This window comes from Podarcis vaucheri, assembly GCF_965113315.1.
Source record: "Podarcis vaucheri genome assembly, chromosome: 16".
NCBI classification, from domain to species: Eukaryota; Metazoa; Chordata; class Lepidosauria; order Squamata; family Lacertidae; genus Podarcis; species Podarcis vaucheri.
Window position 1 is genome coordinate 29,260,799 of NC_138754.1, and position 22,514 is coordinate 29,283,312.

Genomic DNA, 22,514 nt, shown 5'->3' on the forward strand with positions numbered 1-22,514 from the left:
AATCACCTTTCTACCTGGCCCACACCCAGCAGAGCAGTGCAGGTGGGCGTGGCTTGGCCAAAATGGCCTGGTGGGCCAAAGAGGGGAGGCTTGGAGGACCTAAGTGAGGCCTGCAGCTGAAGGTTCCCCAACTTGGTCTTAAAACTACAAGGCTGATCTGCCAGGGATGGGAGGGCATCACAATGTTTGTGGGCAGACCAAGATCCTGAGGCAGCAGGAGCTTTTCATCCACCAGAACCAGGGTCAATGGAACGAAACATCTCATTGACAGGGAATCCTGGCTGATCCACTTGGATTTCATTATGCTGTTATTATGATCATCGGCTAGATGCAATTTTAAGACGAAGTCAAGTATCCCCATCACTCCCACTCTTGTAGCAACTCGCAAGAGGTGAGGTGGCAACAGGATCGCAGCCAGAACAGAGCAACCAAGAAATAAGAGGGAGGGATCAGCGTGCCTGGAGACCACTGAAGCACACCTGTTCACTAGCCGCAGAATGTTGGGTATCATTTGGAAGATGAAATGGGGAAGAGGTGGATTGGGAAACACGAGCTTCTTACAGCTGATGATATCCTGAAGGACTGCATGCCTGGCAGACAGGTACCTCAAACTGGAGCACTCCTTCCCAATTGGCGAGGCTACACTGCAACATTTTGTTGCAGAACTGGCCTCTCCTCCCTGCTCACTTTCCGATACCAATGTTGGGCAGGTACCCTAATTCACAAATACTTACATGCAAGGCAGTGCTGAATGCCCCTTATGCAAGGGGACAGCTAGCGATTGTATTTCTGGTCCTGGCTCCTAGTCAGACCACAGCTTTTCAGACTTGATGCAAGGGGAAACTGCGGTTTGATAAACCGCAGAAGATTCAAGTTACAGTGGGCAAGGGAAGGGAGAAGGGGAGGAGGCATGAAGCGGCAAGGTTAAATCAAGGCTTGAAGAACTCACTTGTTGCATTTGAACAGAGGAAATCTGAAATTTGCAGCAGAGCTGGAAGAAGCACGCATGGCTACTAACACATTAAGGGTCTTTTTCTGCCCCAATGCTTATCCATTTAGAAAAAAAGGATTCCAGGTAGGAACATAAGTAGAGCCTGCTAGAAGCCCCAAATGGAAGCATATAGGGAGGATGCGAGGGCAACAGCCCTCTCCACTCTTGCTGTTTCCAAAAGCTGGCAAGCGGACTGTCTGTGTCTGTGGAGGTAGCAACTTATCTTTGTTGCAGAAATCAAACCACAGGACAACGTTTGTTTCATGCCTGATGCTTCTCTTTATTCCAGGTACCTGGGAGAGGCCTCTGACACGGGTGCCAGGGAGTCCTCAGAACACGGTACAAAGCGTGTATCTATAAAGGAATCGTTGTGCAAATACAGAGTCCAACTTCCTTCAAAGATAGTGGAATATTACAAAAAGCTCAAAGCAGTATTTCAACACGTTACTGAAATAGCTGCTCAACCCTTTAGATTCAGCTTATGTAGCAGGTGTTTTGTTTTACTGACACAGTCCAAGGGTCCACAAGTTAGAACATTTTTGCACAGCTTTCATTGGCACCCAGAGCCAATGATACATATGGTGGCAGCCACAATAATATAAAGTATATTTGATCCCCAATCTTCCAGCCATGACCAAAGGTTCCATTGATCCCTCTCATGCAGCTTGGCCATCTTTTATTATTATCATCATCATCATCATCATCATCATCTATGCCTGATAAATTATTTTATCAGTGTCATCAGGGATGTAGATACGACATTCAGCTCCTGCCAGAACACATGCTTCTCCCTGACCGGCAAGCAAAACATCCAGACCATTCTATTTTGCAATATTGCCTGTCTTATACTAGGCAATTCCATAGCAGTGTCTTCCAGTGCTTGAACGGCACTATTTGCAAACTTTCCACCACAGCATTCATGTTTTAAAATTTGCTTTAGAAACAACTCCCACACCAAACGGAGGTACGGTTATGTCCCAAGACCTTTGGGACTCTGAAAGTTCTCTGGCGTTCCTAATTTTACCAGAAGGGGACTGGGATATAATGTATTTTTCCATGTATAAGACTATACCCCCCCCATTTTTTTAAATTGGAGGTCAACTTATACACAGAATGTTGCAAGTATTTATTTCTTAATTTCTCAAAAAAACAGGGGTCATCTTATACATGGGAGCGTCTTATACACAGAAAAATACGGCAATTCTAACAGCAGGAGCAACTGTTCTTGTGTAGCAAGAACCATGTTAATTAGGTGGGGGTTTTACCAGCACATTTTCCACAGATAAAATACTGATCCATGAGAGCTAGAACAAAGTGAACATAGCAGGAGCTCTATCTTCTCCACATAATTTTTGAGAGATTCCTTAGAGACAGTCCATTCCTTATTAACTTTCTGAAAGGTATTTCCTCTAACTCTCCCTGTTAATTTAGCAATAAGCATTCAATCATTTTAGCTAGCCAGTCTGTTTTGGTGGGGACATTATTACTTTCCCAGTTCTTGGAATCTTTGTTTTTTATGGTGTATGTTGGATATACGATTGTAAAACTTCAATCTGAAAAACCAAATAAATAAACTTTTTAAAAAAGAAGCACCTCTTACCAGGATCTAAACAGGTAAACTTGCAGCACTCCTTGGGGTCCTTCCGATACTGCTGGCAGCCCTGAGGCCGCTCACATAGGGCCGCCACGCACATCTCTGGCTCGCCATTGTGGCACGTGCAACTCAGACAGGGGTCATCTCCTTTCGGGGTGAAATAGTAGCCTTCATCAACAATGTTGTCTTTTATATCTACACAGGTTTGGCCTGAAACAGGAGAAGCGCACACACGTTAGCTCCCACCTTCCCTCACTGATGGACAATAAGATGCACCTCGCTTTCCTGAACAGAGGACAGATCAGTGTGGGTCTGTGCAGAAGCTAGCCTACTGTATAAAGGATTATATTTGCATGCCATCTTCGGCTAATTTTTGCCTTGGGCCCTGCCCACAACTGGAACATCCCCTCCACCAACCCTACCGGAAGGCTTGTATATGTGTATTAATGATAAAAAATAAAATAATAATAATAAGAAACAGGTGTGAGGCTTTTAATACCAATCAGCGTACATAAAAATCAATGGTGTTTTAAAAAAACATACAAAAAAATCTTTTTTAATTTAAATCTGATTTTTATTATTTAAATTGAATTTTTAATATAAAATGCTTTTGGAGGAAAAATCTTTCTAAAGATACGTTTTCTATTTAAGTTACACTATAGGCTATTCATTAGGAAATAAGGATTTGTTTCAAGTTTTTCATCTGTGCTAAAGCTCAGTCTGGTTTTTTTTATAAAAAAAACTGTTTAACCACATCAGTTAACAAACATGGATACGTGTGCTATAATGTTATTGTTTTAGTTAAATAAATTGTTCACATTGTGATTATGGAAATGTTTATTTTTCCTCTTTCCAATAAAGTACAGCAGAAAAGTTGTCTAAATATAAACAGTTAACTTATTAAACCTCACAATAATTTCATAATTATCTGTCTATGTATTTCGAATAGTATAAACAAATCAGTGATTTTTGATATAACCGTAAAAACTACTCTGAAAATTTATTATTCCAAAAGTGAAACCTTCATCTTGTTGTAAATATTAAGAGTATACCAGCAAGAATGAGTCCCTCTGTAAAAAAACCAAGTCTTACTGACTAGTGATTTAAAATCAATTTGATTTAAGTAAAATCCACCCGGATACCAATTGCTTTTCCAAGCATTTCAGCCGCAGCCTTTTGTAAAGTGGGGAAAATGCAGTTCTCGCCCCTGCCGTTGCAACTACCACAACAGCTCCTACCGTGCCAAATGCCATTGCAGAGCAGTGGTAAGAAATACAGCTGTGGTCCAAAGAGCAGGGAGACCTGATCCTGGTCTGTACCACAATACAGTTCGCTCGGTGGCCTCAGCCACTCTGTCCCCAGCTGCAGTGCAAGTGAGCATCCCTGCGGCTCTTTTGAGTATGTAACTGTTCCTGCGTGCTTATAAGAGCTTGTGTGTAACCCAGAACGGATGACTCACTTCTTTTGCAGAGGAATGAAGACTTCTCATAGCAGTTTTCAGCATACCAGCTGTGAAAACCGCGGTGCCGTAGGGTCGGGAAGTGGGAACATTGGAACTGGGCGCAAAGGATGTTTTCGTTTTCCGACACGGACGTACTGAAGGTAGGGTTAGGGGGCAAAAATACTTCTGATGAACCTGAAATGACAAAATGCATCATAACTAGAAGAAAGTTGTTGCTGCAGAGCCTGTGGACAAATTCGGCTTTGCTGCCTCTTAGAACATTTTAAAGGAGAAAGTTATTCATGCGATGTACCAATGTTTGTATGCTTGGGTAGCTTGTTACGTTACAGGTTTTAGAGATGTCGGAAGGCTAATTTCAGGCTACTGTAGCTTTATTTCTATTCCAAAGAAATTCAGGGGGCTAATGTTAAAAAAGGTGTTGCAAACATTGACTTTATTCTCAGAAGTGTACAAAACCAGGCTCCTGCACATAGAGTCCTTGCTCTTTAAATTCAAACAGCATACACCTTTTTTAAAAAATTGCATTTCTTTCCAAAGCAGGTTAAGGAAAGTATAAATCCAGTGGATTAGCACACAAAGAGGGACATATACAGAGGTACCTCGGTTTAAGAACAGCCCTGTTTACGAACGATTCAGTTTACAAACGCCACAAAACCGGAAATAGTGTCCCAGTTTGCGAACTTTACCTCGGTCTAAGAACAGAATCCGAACGGCGGAAGGGCACCAGCAGCGGGAGGCCTCATTAGGGAAGGCGCACCTTGGATTAAGAACGGTTTCGGTTTAAGAACAGACTTCCAGAATGGATTAAGTTTGTAAACCGAGGTACCACTGTATATGCACCCTTGTGATATTCCACTGGTTAGTGGAGTCAGTTTCATTCTAGCAGACTTTTGCCTTGTAGGGCAGTTAATGGTTTTCTTAAAAAAATGGCATTTTATTTCCTGTATCCATCTCTGCTGTATTTGTATCAAGCATTGTTTTAGGATGATATTGTGTTTTCAAAACTGTCAGAAGGCACCCCGAGTAACACTTAAATGGGAACGCAGAAACTCTTGCATAAATAAAATAAGCTGGCTGAATACTGTGCAACCTCCAAGACTTCGTTTACAAAGCTGGAGTACAGGAAAGGGAAGGTTTAAAGAAGGATATACACTGATACAGAATAATAGAACTGTAGTTGGAAAGGACCCCAAGGGTCATCTAGTCCAACCCCCCACCAAAATGCAGGAACCACAGCTAAAGAATCCCTGACAGATGGTTGTCTGTCACCTCCCAAGGAAGTCCATCCACTGTCAAACAGCTCTTCCCATCAGAAAAGTATTCCTAATGTTTAGTGAGAATCTCCTTTCCTGTAGTTTGAATCCATTGGTTTGGATTCCTAAACGCCGAAACTTCTGACCAGTAGAAGCTTTGATTTGTCATGTGTTAGGACAGGTGAGCATTTTCTTTCACGCAAAATAATTTCCTCATTCAAACGTGCCACATAATTGCCAACTGTTGAGCAATCCCTTTTGCTTTTTGCTCCTTTTATCAATTAGCATTTAAACAACCAATCAAAAGCCAATTGCTTTCAGCAGCTCTGCCGCCAGATGGCAGTATTATTGCTAGCTCTGGGAGGAAAGCAGGATTGCCCAAAAGAACATTATGCCAGCCTTTGAGTTAAACAAAGGCATTAAACACTTGATCAGATTTCCTTATCACTGTGTTGACGCTTAGACCACAACCACACTAAAATACAAAGTTGTATTAAAGGTAAAGGGACCCCTGACCATTAGGTCTAGTCATGACCGACTCTGGAGTTGTGGCACTCATCTCACTTTATTGGCCGAGGGAGCCAGCATACAGCTTCCGGGTCATGTGGCCAGCATGACTAAGCCGCTTCTGGCGAACCAGAGCAGCGCACGAAAACACCGTTTACCTTCCTGCCGGAGCGGCACCTATTTATCTACTTGCACTTTGACGTGCTTTCGAACTGCTAGGTTGGCAGGAGCAGGGACCGAGCAACAGGAGCTCACCTAGTTGCAGGGATTCAAACCGCTGACCTTCTGATTGGGAAGTCCTAGGCTCTGTGGTTTAACCAAATATTAGGGCCCCATAAATCCAAAGAGACTGGCCAAAATAATAATTTCTTGAGGTTAGGTTTGGAGAGGAGGACTGGGTGGTGCAGAAAGGCACTCAATAACTGTGAAAACTTCTGTAAGATGTGCTTAGCAGCAAAAATCCACCTGGCACCTGATAACTTTACAAGACCATGTAAAGACTTAGCTGTTTCCATGGGCCTTTTGTTAGAGGGAGAGGGTGTTGTTTTGCTACTAGTGTGTTGCCCAAACTTCCTATGGCTATTATGGGGATTGTTGTTTTGGACAGTGTGATTATTTATATTAAATGTGTTCTAAGTCATTTGGAGACCTTTGGGCAACGAGCAACTAACAAGCCATCATTAATAACCTTAACAACAGCAGCAATAACAACAGCAACACAAATACATGCTTTAGATGGCATCAATTCTTAGCCAAGTGACACGAGAGATCATCTCTCATTTTTGGGGTCTTACCTTTGTAAGCAACCTCCCAGTGACCTTCCAGAGAATGATTTCGGTTTGTGATGACATACTGGTATCCGACCCAGAACCTACAATCAGAAATGCGTAAGCTTTGTAAACTCGAGGGAGGAAAAAACAAATTATGCAAAAAAGCAAAATCCTGAAAGGTAAGTTGAAAAGCTCCTAAGCATGGTTAATAAGCTCTTCTCTTTCCTGAGGTTTCCTACTTAGACAAGCTGAAAGCTGACCGTTGCTAACCTAACAATCCTTGCAAAGGCTAGGGAACACCAAAGCCATGCTAATGTTGCTGTGAATCTCAGTTAAACCTTCAAATCCAGTATTTTGCAATGCAATCTCTTCAGATAATATCCATCACATGGACTGGGAAGAGTGACTAAGGCCCCATTAGTGTTATGCATTTACAGCAGTTATCACATCACTTATAACAGTCATGGCTTCCCCCAAAGAATCCTGGTGATTGTAGTTTGTCCAGCCCCCTGCCATCCCCCCCCCCCACAATTAACTCCCTCTAGAGCTTCCCCTTCCATGAAACTACTCAGCTCATTTTCCACCTTCCCAACCCTCCTCCTTCACGCAAATCCAGGATTGTGATTTGGTGCTACAAATCCTGCAATGAGACTGCGTGATGGCAGCCTTACATTTTTATGTATATAGGAAGATCAACTATATATTGCGCAAACACACACACACACGTTTGTTTGTTTGTTTGTTTTAAAGAATGCATTTAATTTAAATGGTACACCCAACCAATCCCCCACCCCTGGTCAATGAACATCTAGATACCTGCATTAAGGCATGGATTCCATACTAGTTTGGATCTTCACATAGCGTAATGTAATGTAACATGTCCTATATTTATCCTTAACATATCCACCCATCACTCACCTACTCTGGTCTTTCCTCCCAAAGGCTTTATCTTGCGAGTCCCACTCCTGCTGCAAGATAAACTTGAGCTCCTGGTCAGTTGTAAAAGTGGCCAGGGATCCATTCACCCTCTGACAGGTCTGGACGGCGTCCCAGTAGTTCTCGCCACTTAAGTATACTCTGTAGCAGCTAGCCGTGCCCTCGTAGTGATGCCATTCTGACGGGCACTTCCCTAGGAAACATAAAGAAGGGAAACAATCCCCCCCAGTTAGGATCTCAACCTGATTCATCACTTCTGAAAACATTAGCATCAGCCCAGTCCTCACTGGGTGGAAAGCCCATGTGCCTAGGCAGGGCAGACTTCAGGCAGGGGCTCAGGTGTTAACAATCTCTCCATACACAATTTTTCTCATGCAACTGATGTGTCTCCTGCCTTTGCACAGAACACTGGAATCCAGCCACAAAAAATTAGAGGCTTCAAGAAAGAAACACCCACATCTCCCCATGCAGGCAAGAAAGAAACATCGTGACAGTTCAAGAATACAACCCAGCCAGGGCATATGCCTGATTATCGTCTTCCAGAGCAACTACTCTACTCCCAACTTAAAAATGGTAAGCGTAATGTTGGTGGTCAACAAAAGAGGTCCAAAGACTCTCTCAAGGCAGATCTAATAAAATGTAGAACAAACACCAACAACTGGAAAACACTGGCCTGAGAATGCTCCAATTGGAGAGAACCTTTACCAAAGGTGCCATGGGTTTTGAAGACGCTCGAACTCAGGACAAAAGGGAGAAATGTGCTAAGAGGAAGGCATGCGTGGCAAACCCTCACTATGATTAACTCCCACCCGGAAACCAATGTCCCCACTGTGGAAGGACGTGTGGATCCAGAATTGGTCTCCACAGTCACTTACAGACTCACTGTTAAGACCATGTTCATGGAAGACAATCTTACTCGGCTACGAGGGATCGCCAAAGAGTACAGAGGTGTTGTGGCCTGGGGAGAATCCCAAAAGCCAGAGAGAGCTGCCTGGCCCGAGGGTCCCCATTCCTGTGTTATACTTTATTCTAAATGTTCGGAGGATCTGATCACAAAAACAGCTCAGACTAAATCGCCAAGGGACATTAGGGAGCTTTCATAAAAGATACTTTGCGCACAGAAGGAAGCACTTCTAAGAAGCATGTGCCTGGACCTGCAGCCGGTAACTTAAGGGGAATTTCAACCCTGCTTCCAAGTCTGCAACTTACTGCTGAACCGCACTGGCTGTGCCACATTGACGGTGTGGAAGCGGGTCGTGTCCCCTCCTCTTCCGCGATTGTGCCTGGAATCCGCATTATCCTTCCCGTGGTAAGTGCGCTGGTCCCCAGTAAAATCTAAAAGTGAGACATGGCCCATTCTTAGTGACACTGTATGAGAACCATTAGCTTTTTTTTTTTCCATTCAGCTGCTGAAAGGAAAATATCGTCATAAATCCTTCCCAACATTCAAACGGGCAAAGACAGCTCCAAATTGGGCACAGGCAAATAGAAGATTCTTAGGCTACAGAGAACAGACCAATATTTCCCAAACGAAAGCAGAAAAGAGTGTTAGGACAGGTGTGGGGAACCCGTAATCCTCTGTTGTCCTCCCAACAGCTTTGCCACGACATAGATTGGCTAACTCATAATTTAGGCTACTGCAATGTACTTACTGGAGGGACGCGGGTGGCGCTGTGGGTTAACCCACAGAGCCTAGGACTTGCCAATCAGAAGGTCCGCGGTTCAAATCCCCGTGACGGGATGAGCTCCCGTTGCTCGGTCCCTGCTCCTGCTAACCTAGCAGTTCAAAACCACGTCAAAGTGCATGTAGATAAATAGGTACTGCTCCGGCGGGAAGGTAAACGGCGTTTCCATGCGCTGCTCAGGTTCGCCAGAAGCGGCTTAGTCATGCTGGCCACATGACCCGGAAGCTGTATGCCGGCTCCCTCAGCCAATGAAGCGAGATGAGCGCAGCAACCCCAGAGTCGGCCACGACTGGACCTAATGGTCAGGGGTCCCTTTACCTTTAATGTACAGTGGTACCTCGGGTTAAGAACTTAATTCGTTCCGGAGGTCCGTTCTTAACCTGAAACTGTTCTTAACCTGAAGCACTTTAGCTAATGGGGCTGCCGGAGCACGATTTTTGTTCTTATCCTGAAGCAAAGTTCTTAACCTGACGCACTATTTCTGGGTTAGCGGAGTCTGTAACCTGAAGCGTATTTAACCTGAGGTACCACTGTACTTACTACGCATGAGGATATCTTTGTGCCTGGTTCAGAAGCTACAGCTAGTGCAAAATGCAGCTGCAGGGGTGCTTTGTGGGACACCCAGGTTTACACATGTTACACCAGTGTTGAAAGATTTGTGCTGGTTCTCTATTAGCTACCAAGCAAAATTCGAGGTTTTGTTGTCGTCATTAAAGCTCTAAACAAATTGGGACTTAGATACCCAGCAGATTGCTGGTACAAATCAAGTCAATTTTAAGACCTCCCCAAAATACCCTGATGGTCATTAAATGACCAGAGAATTGTCAGTTGATGCAGTTATAGAAGCTAAGCCCCAAATGGCACCTTAAATCTTGTTTACGGTTGCCACAGCATAATGTCTATTCGCCAAAGGGTTGGGCTAGGTGACTCTTTACGTCCCTTCCAGTGCTACAATTCTACAATTCTATTATCTCAACTACACTGCTCGACCATAGCTTGCTCTTACAACAATTCACTTCTCCCAGTGTGCAAAGAGAAACGTGCAGAGTGGAAATGGAAATGGTATTAATTAAGGCAGAGGTATTTTGAGCCATGGTTGCCAACCTGCTACCCAGTAATCTCCACTGCAACATGCTCTCTCAAGTAGTTCATGGGGCAGAGACACTGATGACCTTTCAAACCTTCATTAATACGGGTCATGGACCATAACAATAAAGATCTGATCTTGCTGCCATTTGCTACCAGACTCTGCCAACCTAAAAGGGGTAGCCACACCCACTTGCAAGCAAATTAGCACAGACACACACATGATGAATTGAAAACGACGTAGGGTTGTACCCAGTTAATGATACTGACGGACACAGGTGCAGGGACACGGGTGGTGCTGTGGTCTAAACCAACGAGACTCGGGCTTGCCAGTTGGCAAGGTTGGCAGTTCGAATCCACACAACGAGGTGAGCTCTTGTTGCTCTGTCCCAGCTCCTACCAAACTAGCAGTTCGAAAGCATACCGCCGCGAGCGATTAGGTACTGCTGCAGCGGGAAGGTAAACAGTGTTTCCGTGCGCTCTGGCTTTTATCACAGTGCCCCGTTGTGCCAGAAGCAGTTTAGTCATGCTGGCCACATGACCTGGAAAAGCTGTCTGTGGACAAACACCGGCTCCCATGACCTGAAAGCAAGATGAGCATCGCACCCCAAAGTCCAATTTGACTGGACCTAGCCGTCCAGAGGTCCTTTACCTTTACCATACTCAAAACAGACCCACTGAAAGTAGCAGAGCTGACCAACCTAGGTCCACTTCAGTGGCTCTACTCAAATTTAGTAGGATGCAATCCCTGTTTCTTTGAGCACAAAAGCCTCCCAGGATTAACAGTTCAAAGAATCAACTGTAGTGTTGGAAGGGACAATGAGGGTCATCTAGTCAAACCCCCTGCGATAACAGAAATCTTTTGTGGAATGTCAGGCTCCAGTCCCATGTTCTACTGACTGAGCCATCCCTAACAATTATTCAGTCTGTGTCCCCCCAAAATGGAAAGCATTAAGAAACAGGGTGGTTGAAACATGGTTGTGCAGAGCTGTTTACATTCACTGTGTGGAATTACAACCCTGCTGCTCTCCTCTGAAAGTTCTTTGTCGAGGAGGGAAAAAGGGATCACACTTCAAAGAGTTCGTGGAACAGTCAGCAAAAGCTGGAATCACAGCTCTTTGACCTCTTGCATGGACGCAAAATCTGCAAATGTTTTGTCAGCACTACAACACATTCACTCACTTGGTGCACGGCCAGCTTACTTGCCCTTTGCCCCCTACAGCAGAAAAGAAATTGATAATAGGGCTGTCAGAAAAATGTGAAATTGCAAAAGAAGGGGTCATGGAGGGGAGCTTAAGACTGCCAAGAAAGTGAAAGACAACTCATCTATCTCTGCTTAAGTTTCCACGGAGAGACAACATCTTAAAGAGCTTCACTGGAGACCCAGTTCAGTGTCCCTGCCTTCTAAAAGAAAGCGAGTGGCTGCCAGGGAGAGGACTTTCTCACTAGGAAAGAGCCAAAGGGCCTTAAAACATTTACTGAAAACTACACAGTACACAGTAACTGCACAAGATTGTATTGTTTTTATTTGTATTAGGGCAGGGGTCGACAAATTTTTTTAGCCGCAGGCTGGTCCATTGTCCCTCAGACCTTGTGGTGAGCAGGAGAAGCGGCACCGGGGGGCGGGGGGAGCTGGAAGAGGCGAAGGGAGCAAGTAGTCCTCCTCCCCAACCCCCAGCCCCAGCCCCTGCGCTTACCTTCCTAGGGGCTGCTACTGCTGCCGCCATCACTGCTGCTGCTGCTGCTTCTTGTGGGTAGGCAGAGCAAGCTCGTCCAATCCGCTCTCTGGCCCACAGGTGCACCAGTGGTAGCAGCAGAGGGAAGATGAGCAGCACAAAAGGGCTGGCTTCGGAGAGGGGCTGCTTAAAATGGCGCTCAGACAGCTCAGCCCAGCCCCCTTCCTGCTCTAGGCAGGGCAGGGAGAAGCCAGGAGGAGGGAGGGAGGAGGCGGCGGCGCCGCAATGTGTGTGAGGGAGAAGGGGGGAATGGAATGGGCGGGGGGGAAATGGCGCAGCCCGAACAAACAGAATCCCCACGCCGATCCACAGGCTGTCCACGCGCCAGATCCTGAAGGCAATTGGGCCTGATCCGGCCCGCGAGCCTTGGTTTGCCGACCCCTGTATTAGTGCTATAACATTTCCATCGTGGTACTACTTTTAAACAAACAAACAAAGCCTCTGCAAAGTATTCAGAGCTACCAAGACTGAATGTCTGGGGGGGGGGGGGAGAAGCATTTGATTTGGCACCAAGTAAATAAATCAGGGGAGGAAGAACGAATTGCCATTTACTGTGATCATAAAGTTGGATAAGAAACTTAAACAGCCACAGCAATGATACACAGTGCTCTAGGTGTTGGGACACTGATACTACTGCTGCTTGAACTGGTAAAATCTGCCGGTTTTCAAACAAGACCCAGCGGGACATTATTTCATGTGACTAAGACTTAGAGCAAAAGAAAAGGAGCTGTGAATACATGCTATACAAATCCTCCCAGTAATTTCGAGCACACAGGCAAGTTAGCGGCAGCCAGTGACTTCATCCCCTTTTTGAGCAAAAGATCAAAGATACAAAACTGCTGAGCTACAGATGCTCCTAGTTATTTGGGTTTGATGTTAAGAAAAAGAAAATGTTTTGAGTGTCGGGGGCTTAAAGTTAAGCTGGATTTTAACAGAATTTGGATGTTAAAAATAAAATTCGTACAGTGAGCAAAAGGAGTCTCTTTTTTTGCCGGCGGGGGCCTGACAGTGATATAAAGCTGGCAAATAATGAGTATGCACTCAGAACGCCTTAACCGTTCTGTCTGCTGCTCACATGCCATGTGGGTTATGGAATGGAGGAAGTAATGCATGGGTAGGCAAACTAAGGCCCGGGGGCCGGATGCGGCCCAATCGCCTTCTCAATCCAGCCTGCGGACAGTCCAGGAATCAGCGTATTTTTACATGAGCAGAATGTGTCCTTTTATTTAAAATAAATCTCTGGGTTATTTGTGGGGCATAGGAATTCGTTCATTCCTTTTTTTCAAAATATAGTCCGGCCCCCCACAAGGTCTGAGGGACAGTGGACTGGCCCCCTGCTGAAAAAGTTTGCTGACCCGTGAAGTAATGACTCCCACCAAGACACATTTAAGATCCCCCCCCAAATTTGTGGAAATGGAATGGGTCTAACTGTCTTGATATTTTTGATCCCTAAGGTACAGACATTATGGCTGTACAGCCCCTTAGATTGCATACCTGACATCTAGGGTTAGAAACTCAAATATATAAGCTAGGCACCAAACTCTCAGCTTCTCTACCCAATGCAAGCTGCCTTCCTACCATCACATAACAGAATCTCCCTATTCCTGGCCTGCTGTGCTCAGATTCGCTTATGTAGGCATATACATAGCAGAGTTGTTTTAAATCAAAATGCCTAGAAACAGCTGTTATGTTACGAATTAGGACTGTCAAGACAAGCAGAGCTCTCCATCTGTACTGAACACAAATGGTGTAGACAGGAAAATAGCTGGCAACTGTCCACAGATGATAAAAAAGTATGTCTCTTATGTAATCTTCCCAGGCACTTTGAGTATACTGAACTGCACGCTGCATATTCTCTCTCTTCCAAGGATTCTGAATTTCCAACTTCAGTAGAAGCCAGCTTCAAAAAATAATGATGTATCTACACATGTTAAGAGACTTTACACTTGATATTAAACATGACTCATCCAAAGGTGTTTCTGTGTGAAATCTGAAAAGCATGCCATTCAAAAAGGAGTTATGACTCCATCTTTTTCAGAAGTGTACAGACTAACTGGATAGAAAGCCTCCATAAAAGGGCACCAATGTGTTCAGGTGGACCCTGAAATACAGCCCACAAATAGCAATAAAGGTGGAAACTAAACTACACCCTCTGAGAAGAAATGAAGTCGCAATGGGAATTCTCAGACAAAATTTCCTAACCAGAATTTGCTTGCAAATATGTAGTAAGTGCCACAAAGCTTTCCTGATGGTGTGGTACTTCTATTATTATTATTATTATTATTATTATTATTATTATTATTATTATTATTATTATTTACCTACCCTTCACCCTAAGGTTCCAGGGAAGGTTACAACACAGTACTGGATTAAAACACAGCACACCTCTGTGGGGAGTCACAGCTCAGAGGCCGCAACAGAGAACTGGTCTCTCCTGGGCCACCACCCACTGAACTTCTGAGGACAGAGGAACTGCCAAGGGGGCCTCTTTCTGCTGAACTCAGCAGCCGAGAGGATCTGTAGCGGAGGAGGCAAGTCTTTCAGTTATTTGGGGCCTGAGTCATTTTGGGCTTTAAATACTAATGGAAGCACCTTAAGTTGGCCCAGAAAAGAACTGGCAACTGGTGCAGCTGTTTTACAAAAGCGGTTATATGAGATCTAAATGAAACCCCAGCCTGTAGTCTGGCTGCTGCATTTTGGAGCAACTGAAGTCCTCAAGTCATCTTTAAGGGCCACCCCACATAAAAAGCGATCAGTGAAAGCTGGTGAATTAGGGCACTGCCCCACCAACCTGAGCCTGTCCTCAGCCACCAAGCTTCTTACTCATTCCCATCACATTTATTATTTATTCAATGTATGTCCCACTATACCTGACCCTGGCTCTGGCTCCCCTTACTGTTGGGTCTCCCTGCCTCCCCCACCCCCAACCAGTACTAATGATCATCAACCATCGCTGCATACAATTCTTTCTTCTTCTTCTTTAGGTGCACTTACTTGGGCAGTCAACTTCATCACTCTCATCCTCACAGGTGGGCCATCCATCACACTGCCAGTTCAATGGGATGCACTGGATGGAGCCACTGCGACAAGCGAATTGCCCTGGGATGCAGCGCAGTTCTGCAAAACACAAGGAGAAGGAAGCTGAAGGTTTCAGACGAAAACAATTCCTCTACTAGATCTACAATAGATCTACTAGGAAACATCAGGCTAATATCCCCACTGTACAAGTAGAAAAAGTTTAACCCCTTACAATTGTTTATGAGTTTTCTAGGGTGAAAATGGTGGTCAAGACTTGATATACTATGACCAGAAGGGAGTTTTACCAGGTGGTGGTTGTTTTTAATATAGCTGAAAAGCAGGCATGACTTCACTGAAATAAATACATACTCTGGAGACCTAGGGCTGATGTGCACCATGGTCTGTTTTGCACATAACACTAAGCCAGGGTTTAATGGCTTAGTGTTATGTGTAAACCCAGCAATTTATAAACTATGAAAAAGTTCACTCATTAACCAAGGTGTACAGCTTGTTTATAATCCTTACTGTTAACCATAAGCTTAGTGGGACGTATGAACCCCGACCTCCTCCTCAACTATAGCTGGGTTGTAGCTCACATCAATAAAATCTAATTCTTTTTTAAAAAAAAAAAAAAAAACTATAGCTGAGCTGTAGCTGCTCAAAAACTGCAGAGCCCTGAGTGAAGTCTTTATATGCAACAAGGTCCTACTTATTTTCTACAAGTGTTCCTGGAATTACAGCCCACAAAAGCCACCTTACCAGTGTCTGCTCAAATTATCCATTTTGCAAGTGTCTTCTAATCAGAAGACACACCCTTTGCAGGGCATGTGGGGTGATCACAAAGCTTGCCAGCTTTTATAGTACAGTGGTGCCTCGCAAGACGAAAATAATCCGTTCTGTGATTCTCTTCGTCTAGCGGTTTTTTCGTCTTGCGAAGCAAGCCCATTGACGGATTAGCGGATTAGCACTATTAGCGGCTTTTAGAGGCTTATCTACTGATCAGATCAGCTGATAAGCGGCTTAGCGGCTTAGAAAAAGGAGGGGTCAGCAGGAACTCGCAAGACATTGTCGTCTTGCGAAGCAAGCCCATAGGAAATTCGTTTTGCGAAGCACCTCCAAAACGGAAAACTCTTTCGTCTAGTGAGTTTTCTGTCTTGCGAGGCATTCGTCTTGCAGGGCACCACTGTATGGATTTTTCAGGCAAGGTGACAGGGGGCAAAAAGTTTAGTCTAAACTAGATATATAGAACAAAGGCAACAAAAACATGGCAGCACAGGTAAGACGTCCTTAAAAAGCCCGGCAAGGCAAAATAGGGGTGCTAACATATTAATTCAACCAATGGGGGTTGAATTAGATGACCCTTGGGTCCCTTTGAACTATACGATTCTATGAATGTACAATTTATGTACCCGTGTATACAAATAGTTCAGCAGTACCCTCATACTGTTATTCAAATGTAAGGTTCAACAAGTGTACAGTCTATATATCTGGGTATTGAATAGCTGAGTTATGCAAATCAAGTGCACACTCTTTCACACTAAGACAAGTGCCTGCATAGAGCTATCTTATACCTATGTTCAGTGCAGAGTGTTACAAGTCAAATGTTAGCAGCAATCAGAGGACTGATCCTGCTTATCAGTCTGGATCAAAAGTTACGCAAGCCTAGCAGTTCATCGAGGAAAGCTGTAGCTCATTGACAGGGAAATTGTTTTGCATGCAGAATATATCAGGGTTCAGTCCCTGGCATCTCCTGGTAGGACTCACTGTGGGCAATACTGAGCAAGATGGACTAAGTTGCATAAGACAGCTTCCTATGAAATGATGCAACAAAGTGGGTTTGTGCTGTGCACACCAGCCTCATGGAACAGATCCACTGAACAGGTTTTTAAAACTGTGCATACTCAGTGCACAATCTTGGGGAGCATCTGGATCTCTACAAGGTAGCATGTGCACTGCTGAATGCTTTCTCTCCCACACGTACTCAACACTAAGTCTCTGCACACCTTCCAGGGCAGATCTACCTGCCAAACCCCATTCTGGAATGCAATCTTCTGGAGTGGGGAATTCTCCAAAGCAGGAGTTGTTGTTTTTTTTTTGGGGGGGGGGGGCTACAGCTTCAATCAGCTTCATCACAGCCTATGGTCAGGAAGCTGAGGTTGCTGTTGGCAACATTGTGCAGGCCACAGGTTCCCCACCCCTGAATATATCAAGTGAGAGAAAGGAAATGTTGGCATTGCCAAACAAATAAAGTAATTTCTATCATACTGTGAGGCTTGGGGGGGAAAGCTCCAGATTTCTGGAAAGAAAGTGGCAGTCAGCACCATTTGTAAAAGATTTCAGTTACAAATACCCTTAAAACCAATGAGTCATTCCTGGAAAAAGTTAAATAAACCTGCCCTTGGTATCAAGAGTTTCCCATATATATTAGCTATTGCTAGACTTCTCTCCTTGTCAAATATTCTGAGACAAAAGCAGGTAGAATGGCTCAATAAAAATATAAAGCAGCTATAAATTCCTGAAATTGAAAATGCTGCAAAAATATATTTAAATATCAAGAGCCTAGAGTCCTCTTATTGAATTATCAAAAAGCTCTCGATGTCCACTCTGAACCTGAACCTGTGAGGACAGCAGAGAAAGGGATGCCGTAGCAGACAGACTTTTGTGACCATTCAAGTGGCAGACAATCATTAACCTTGACAAGATCACCTTTGCAGCACAGCAGGAAAAGTCCATCTCATTACAGTTCAAATCAGTTAAGGCTTGCAGCAAGAATCTGCCAGTGCTTTGATGCTTTTAAACATTAAATGTTATTCTCCTCGGAAGTGAACTAGGTGTTTCCTAAATTGGCATCAATCAAAGGCAGAATCAGTCTGACATCCTGGAAATGTTCAAGCTTAAGGAGTCCTTGCTTTTAATGCATGCAATCCTATATTTACAAGTCAAAGCAGAATTTTTAAAAAACCCATTTTAACACACACTAGTTATTTTTACTGCTGCATAACTGTAGTTTCCTTCCAAGTTAAAAACTGATTTACAAAAGTTGCTTTGCTTCAAGGTCTCATGCAAAAAGACAGGTCAAACTCACTGAGGAGGCAATCAGAACAGAGGGTACCCACACATAAAATAGGTAATAAGAGAAATAAAGTGTTTCATGATAGCATGAAAGGCTCTCTGTTAAGGAGCAGGAAAGCAGCTCAAGTAAGAGGGTGGGAATAAAAATAGGCCTTCCTCGCCTGACACACCGCCTACTCGGGATGAACATTGAGGTCACAAAGACAGCTAAGAACTCAGACCTGCCAGACTGCTATAGACAATGATACGGAACGGGGGGGGGGGGCAATGTCTTCTTCACTACAATATATTTGCTCAATTTCTCTAGGACTCCATCACCCCTCCCCTGTCCTCCATAATCTCTCAAGTAATACTGTCAAAATCCTGTTACAATGTATCCACTCTGTTTCTGCTTTTGCTCTATAGTACAGAGTGGCTTAGAAATCACTGAAATCTTCAAAAATTGATATAAAATCAACCGTAACTCCGATTTCTTCACTTTTGGTGTCATTCAACTCAGCTCCCCCTGGACTCCATAATGCTACCCCTACCTCCATAATCCCCGAAGCGGCAGGTCACGTACACAGGAATTTCTTAATCCTGTCAGATAGTCTTGCAAAATCCTTCCTTCGGGCAATATTAGGTGGCAGACGATGCATATCTCTGACCCATTGTCTTGCCACCACCGGTACTCAATAAATGTGTATCTATGTATATTTCCCGCTCCGCATATCCCCCCTCCCTCATCCGAAAATGCTAATTAATGTAATCCCACCTTTTCATAATGTATTCATGACGTGTAAAGTATATTCATGATGTAACTTGTGAAACCCAACCTTCCCATAATGTATTCGTGACGTTTCATGCACTGTATTCTGGGACATGGAGGGAAAACTCAAAAGTTCATGTCACCCCTTTCTCACTGTTCAATCTCGCCTTGAACCTGTTGCGCAATAAACTTGGATCTTCTGCAGTTTGCTCCTGCGTCCGGCTGAGCTCATTTTCTTCCGCAGGGACCCACGGACTTAGTCCGATGAGCTGGGTGGCAGAGTAACCCCGCACCCAGAATTTTTCCGTAACAGTTGGCTGCCCAACGTGGGGCTTGTGGTTCTCCCAAGCTGCTGACTGGGGGCCCCGAAATCTTCAGCCGGCTCCAGGCCATTTTGCCTGGGAAGATCCTTTTGGACCCCCAGCCATCTTCTGGGCGGTAATCGAAAGCCCTAGGAGTTCAGCCGGGGAGCAAAAGAGGGATCCAGCCGGCTTATTCATCGATCCCGGGATCATCATAGAAGACGCGTGAGTATAAGGAAAAAGGAAAATCCAGTGCACTGGTGGGAAGGGGGTGGAAGTCTCCTGGCAACTGAATTCTCTGCCCTCCTCTCTATCGCTCCTTCTTGCCTTTCTCTTGGTCCGGTTAGTGAGAGAGACCGTGGACCGCTGCTCAACCCGAAAGGGGGGTTCTGAGCTCTATCCCTTTTCCTTAAAATCTCCAGCCAGCCGCACCAATTGGGAGCCCGAAAGTAAGACGGAGAGACCCGGCTTGGAAAGACAGCCGACTTTCCGCAACGGGCATCCCAGTTGAAAGCAAGGGGTTGGAGCTCTCTTTCCGAACTTCCCGAGCGCCCTTACGGAGGGGGCAGGAAGGGGTCTGGCTTTCTATCCCAATCCCAGCCGCACTGGTCGGTGCCACGTAACCGTGCGTGAGCCCGCTTCCAAAAGCAAGGGGGATTTTCAGTTCGAAATTCTATCCAGGGACCACCCGATCTGGCACCGCATGGCGCGGGCGTCCAGTAGGGCCCCTTTTCCTGAGATGTGACGATAGGTAGGAGGTTGCCAGGAGGGATAGCCCATGAGGAATTGGGCAGGACCGGCAGAGTGGAAAGAGACCCCAGGTTATAGGAAATAAGGAAATAAGGAAATAGGAAATGGAACGCAAGGAACCGGATAGCTAGAGCTCTCTAAAACCCACTAAGGAAGTTGCCAGGCAACTAGAAGCCCCTTCTCCTCTTTACTATACGTCCCTGTACTAAGCGTACCAAACCCCTAGACATACCAATCCTAATCAACCCCTCCTTTTTCCCCTTCTCTATACCAGACACCCCCCCAAAAAAAGAAAAAGCAAAAAAAGCAACAACAGCAACGCATGCATCTATAAAGGGGTACCCAGTCAACCAAGCGTTGTGAGCCCTACCAGTCTGATTACCTGGTGGTGTGTTTGAAGAGGCAAGGAGGCTCATAAAACCATGTGGGACCTTCCTACTAATTTCACTTAATGAAGCCAAAGGTAGTGGCCCATCTCCTTGCAATAACCAACTAAAGGATGAGAATATATATGTTTACATGTTGTCTGTTATGTGTGTTGTCTGTTAATACATATATGAGAATATGTATGTTTACATGTTGTCCGTTATGTGTGTTGTCTGTTCCTTCTGTCTCTGGCAGACTGCCTTTCTTAAGTGTGCATAGTTTAAACTGCTTCAAAATTTAAATCTAAGGAAACCATGCTGGACCTTAGCAGTCCTAAATAAGACAAAAAAATGAGAATGAAGTGTGCAAATATTTGTTATTTGAGAGGGGCTCCAAAAGAGAGTTTTCCTCCCAAGTGGTAAAACCTAATGTTTCTGCTGCAAAAGCCTAGTTGAGCCAACTGCTCTCAAGCTAAAATGCAGTGTATGTATTTCATTAAGCATATGCCTATGAAAGTATGGTGTTCCTTCTAATAAAATTATGTCAGTCCAGTTTTAACTTTGATTTGGTTATTGTGAGAGTTATTGTAAGGCTCCTGATATCAGTAGTCTCTATAAGACGTCCTGGCCTCTTTTCTTAGAAAATGCCCCCCCCCCTGTTTCATTCTGTCTCTTTCAGGGTTTTTCCCCCCTTCTCCTTCTTATTCTGTGCCAGGTAAATTTACTCCCGAGTAAGCTTCCTTTAAAGGAAACTGCAAGGGGGGGGCATAGATTAGGCTTACTATTCCTCTGCAAGTTCAGGAAAATTGTCACTTTTGTCTTCCTTTTAAATCAAATCTATGGCTGTTTTAATTATTTGTGAGTGGTTATATCAATTGAATTAACTTTGCTTTATAAAAGATCCTCTCCCTATCTTAGGAAAAATGTTAACTTCAATCTTCCTTTAAAGATAATTTCTATAGGTATGTGTGTGTTTCTGGTAGTACAAATCTTGCTATGAACCCTGTATTTTAGGGTTGGACTAGATGACCCCAGGTCCCTTTCAACTTTCCCAATTTGTGGCTGATGAGTTGAAATTCAGCCCAGGTTGGCTCTTTGTTTTTTAAAAGGTGTGATGAGAGGTGAAAGCCATGATGTTTGAAGCAGAACTGGTGATATCAAGCATTTAAGTGATTACAGTGTTTATCATTTTGTCTATTATTTACAAAAATCAGACTTAAAAGTCTACTCAAAGTTTAAGCACATACAAATGGATAATCAAGTAGAATTAGCCTTGACCAATCCATTTGTCTGCAAATGGTAAGGCCGAAATGACTGAGAATGTTTAAAAAAAAAAAAAAATTCCTATGAATTCTAACTCTCTGGCCATTTTTACTCATAAATAAGAGAGCGGTTGATTGTTCCGCGAATGGCCAGAGGGATATTAGCCCTTTCCTGTACATAAAGGAAGCAGTCTCGTTTGCTTGGGCCGAAATCGCTAGCTTTGGTAAATACTTAAATTGCTGAGTTTCTCTTTTTTGTTTAAAATCAAACCCTGTTTTCAAAATCTACTCCATACCCTTCCCTTCCCTTATTCAAATGTTAATTTAGCCAAAGGATGCAACATTTTCAGTAGTACAAAAGGTTTGCTGAGACATGAACTCTGCACATGCACAGAGGCTAGATCAGCTAAAGAAGAGAGAGAGAGAGGACGGGGGGGGGGGGACTGTAAGGAGGGAGAGGAGGTTTCTTCCAAATGTAAAAGAAAAGTCAGAACCATTGAGGGAAATCACCCTTAATCTGTCTTTGCCCCAGGGGCTACTTAAGACAAAAGGCTACAAAAAAAAACAAAAAACTAGCCCATCAAAAGTCAAGAGCTTTCCAGGTTCCAAATCTTAACATGCAAAATTCTTTTCACAGGTAAATATCAAAGCATTCCCCCCTGATTGGGAATTTTAGGAACAGCATTTCCTGACAGGCTTCTCACATGAAATAATTTTCCCTTTTAACAGGATATGTGAACCCCGATAACAAAGTGTTTGTCCCTTTTCCTCCCACAGCAACTTTCTTTCTGTTCTGTGAAACAAGTCTGAATCCCTGCTATATTAGTGACTTTCATCTCTTTGTGGCTTTGACACTCTTTTAAGTTACAAATAATCTGTTTCATTTATTTAATCCGTTTCTCCATGATGTCTATGAAGTTAATCGAAGCACAACCAAACATTGTTTGTGGAATGGTACTTGTTTACCTTCGGCCTGA

At 44.1% G+C, this 22,514-nt stretch overlaps 1 protein-coding gene across 5 annotated transcripts in view; it reads right to left on the reverse strand.

The window, feature by feature from the left end:
* The window catches only part of DGCR2 (DiGeorge syndrome critical region gene 2), a 64,861-nt gene that overhangs the window by 12,134 nt on the left and 30,213 nt on the right, over nucleotides 1–22,514 (reverse strand). For 3 of the 5 annotated variants that reach the window (XM_082203268.1, XM_082203267.1, XM_082203266.1), the window contains 6 exons: nucleotides 15,015–15,137; nucleotides 8,723–8,848; nucleotides 7,496–7,706; nucleotides 6,602–6,678; nucleotides 4,045–4,221; nucleotides 2,592–2,795 (listed from right to left, as the gene is read on the reverse strand). In XM_082203268.1, coding sequence (XP_082059394.1) covers nucleotides 2,592–2,795; nucleotides 4,045–4,221; nucleotides 6,602–6,678; nucleotides 7,496–7,706; nucleotides 8,723–8,848; nucleotides 15,015–15,137 — 918 coding nt within the window. The remainder of the gene's footprint in view (nucleotides 1–2,591; nucleotides 2,796–4,044; nucleotides 4,222–6,601; nucleotides 6,679–7,495; nucleotides 7,707–8,722; nucleotides 8,849–15,014; nucleotides 15,138–22,514) is intronic. The other 2 variants (XM_082203269.1, XM_082203270.1) reach the window with 1 other exon arrangement.